At 36.4% G+C, this 3187-nt stretch overlaps 1 protein-coding gene across 1 annotated transcript; it reads right to left on the bottom strand.

Moving 5' to 3' along the window:
- Positions 1-217: 217 nt before the first annotated feature.
- LOC131621338 (3-ketoacyl-CoA synthase 3-like) lies at positions 218-2489 on the bottom strand. Its single transcript, XM_058892382.1, has one exon. It carries the CDS (start codon positions 2091-2093, stop codon positions 669-671), a length of 1425 nt encoding a protein of 474 aa, XP_058748365.1. The 5' UTR covers positions 2094-2489; the 3' UTR covers positions 218-668.
- Between the last annotated feature and the right edge of the window lie 698 nt (positions 2490-3187).

The raw sequence follows: 3187 nt of genomic DNA, 5'->3' as shown, positions 1-3187 counted from the left end.
TCTCTTTCAATTACCATTTTTACATCTCTATCTTAATCTCACGCTTGCAGTATCATCACTATCCCATTCATAATTAATGACTAGTAGTAGTATGTATGATGTGACAAGTTGCGTCTTTCCAACTTCAATTTCTCTATTGAAAGTTACATACATATAGAAAGTAAATACATAAACATAACCATCAAAACTCAACATCTATTCCTATCTACTCAACAAGAATGAAAATTACATGTATTTAGTAAAACAAGCACAATCCTTATGTTACATCTTTTCAGGCCCCAAACAGAAAAAACACTAACATAATCCTATCATATTAATATTAATTAAACAACTAAAAGTCTAAAACCTAGTATACTAAAGATAAACAGTAACACACTTTTATTATTTAATTCAAACAACAAGTACTATGATAGGTTTCAGCATTTATTTCATATAGAATTCATAACCAAAACACCTTATTGGGTAGAACCCTTGTGGGAACAGAAAAAATTGTAAGCACAATAAGCATGATAGTAATGATAAGAGGTGAATTCTAAAAACTAGTCTTCATTTTTTTTTCTTCACTTTCTGTAAAAATCAGATACAACACTACACATGTAAAGTAGTACTAGTATCTTATATTATATGTAAATAAATAATAATGAAAATGAAGTTAACTTAACTTAACATTACTTGAGAAAATACTCAGCAAGTTTTTGTCTGAAAGTGTCTGCATCTTGAATACTATTAATCCAACCGTACTTCTCCATGAATGGGTTGGCCAATGAATGTGGTGGATAGTTATCAATGCAATCGTCCCACACATTCCTATCACCAACATCTCTCATCACCTCCCACAAACAGCTATTGCATTTAAAGCCAGCACCTAAACTTATCATCAACACTCTCTCACCTTTTTTCAGCCTCTTCTTTGCTTCCATATACCCTAGCACATACCATAAGCTACTAGCTGATGTGTTTCCAAATCTATGCAAGGACATTCTTGCTGGCTCAAGATCGTATTCACTCAGATCTAAGCTCATTCCGATTCCGTCGATCACCGCTTTTCCTCCTGTGTGGAGGCAGAAATGATCAACACCGGTTTTGAAATTCAGTGGCGATTTGTTCATTGTTGCACCAGCACCTGCTGCTGACTTAGGGACATGAAACTTTGTTACCTTTTTTATGACTGACATGAGCAGAAACCTGAGTAGTTCTCTAGCTGGTAAGATTTTTGGTGATAATACTCTTAGATTATCGACGAAAGCTCGTGTCGCCGCTTTCGGGAGATCTTTCGCTAGGTAAAAACCGAGGCGGCCTTGTTCGTCTTCCTTTTGGCTACAACAGTTATGCGCGTCGTCTCTCGCGCCGTGATGAGTTCGGACTAAGCACTTTAGTTTCAGTATAGCTTTGTGCTTTAAGGATCTTTTGTTTGTGAGAAGAATAGCGCATCCGCCGGTGCGAAAGAGACAGTTAGCTAGGATCATTGACCTGTTGTTGCCTGAATACCAGTTTGTGCTGAGAGACTCTGAAGTCAACAAAAGAGCATACTTGTTTTTCTGTGACTTGAAAATGTTTTGAATAATGTCTAATGAGATAAGACTAGCACTACAACCCATACCGGCGAGGTTATAAGCTTTTATGTCCTCTCTCATTTTGTAATGGTTAGTGATTCTTGAAGTTAAAGAAGGAATAGAAGAGAACAAAGATACATTTACCACGAGAACATCGATCTCCGAAGGCGAAATGCCTGATTTGTTAAGAAGCTTTGCAATGCTGTCGTGACAGAACTCTTCCATCTCGGAGATTTCGTCATGCAATGTCGGGTTTACAGCTCGGCCTTCGATGAAGTTTCTTGGAGCGTAAGTTTCCTCGCCAATACCTGAGTTGACAATGGCTTTGAGGAAGAACTTGCACTCATTCAGACCAATATACTCATTGTGTGCTATGATCTTTCCACAAAGATCACTTCCAAGCTTTCTTTCATCACCTGGCTTGTAACATTGGTAGCTTAATATGTAACACTCTTGGTCCCTTCTCTGATCAAAGAATTTCCAGATCAGGAAACACAAGTGCATTATTGTGAAAACATAGAGTACGGAGAGAAACTCCATTAGAGAGAGAAGAGAGAAAGTTAGAAAGAGAGAGAAAAAGAGTTTGTATGTGTGTTTGAGTTACAATGAATTAATTTGGATGAGTGTGTGGAATTAAAATTAACAAGGTTAAGGTACTTTATAAGAAGGGAGTGAGATGTGAGTACTGTATGGGGGGAGGACTAAGATGCAAATGTCAACAAAAATGTTATGCCTCAACCCCCAACAAACTTATCTCTTTGAAGATTCCGTGTCAACTTTTATTACAATAAACAAAGCAAAAAAATTAGTCACACTATGGGCATGTGTGTGGAAAGAGTTCCCTGGTCTACCATTCTCTAATTGAGAGTTGGATTTGCTTAAATGCATGTTTAACATTTGTTTAATGGATGTCCAAACATGTACTTAAGAGTAAGTAATCTAAACCATAAATAAGAAAACCAATTCTTAAAATTAATTGCTCTGGGCCGGCCAAAGGCCTAATACAGGAGAGATTCAAATATCCAGACTAACCAGACAAAGTTCAATCAAAATTATTCAACGTATATAACCAACACACGCGAGACTTGAGGTAAACTTTGTGATCTCATAATTTCATTTCACTCATTTTAAGTTATATAATTGACTTGAGATTTGGAGTGCTAACCTTGCAGATGCACCCCACGCCACCGGATTGGAGATCAGCATCACCGCATTTGGAGTCTATCATCATCAATCAAATACAATTCTAATTTCAGTACAGAATAAAGTTCAATATCCGATCGGTGTGTATGTATGGATAAACTCTCGTTGAGAGAGGTTAACGGTCTTAAGCAAATCTCAATGACCTCGAATCATTAGTCTCTGCAAATTACTAACAAGAAAATTCTAATTTAATTTACCAATAAATATCACTTGTTAGGCTTCCATGTAGGTGGATAATAAATACTGATGACACAAAAGTGGGAAAATAAATTGTAAATGTGTGAAAAATATTAATATTTGTGTTTCTGATAATAGTTGTACTAAATGAGCCAGACATTGCTTTCCAGGCCAGCTAGTTTAAGCTGTAACAGTAGTGGAAGTTGGAATTGAAATTTAAAACAAAAGGTAAAGACACAAAGCTCCATAAATTG

This window comes from Vicia villosa, unplaced genomic scaffold (assembly GCF_029867415.1).
Source record: "Vicia villosa cultivar HV-30 ecotype Madison, WI unplaced genomic scaffold, Vvil1.0 ctg.000004F_1_1_1, whole genome shotgun sequence".
NCBI lineage: Eukaryota > Viridiplantae > Streptophyta > Magnoliopsida > Fabales > Fabaceae > Vicia > Vicia villosa.
This window is presented reverse-complemented; position numbering and strand designations above follow the sequence as displayed.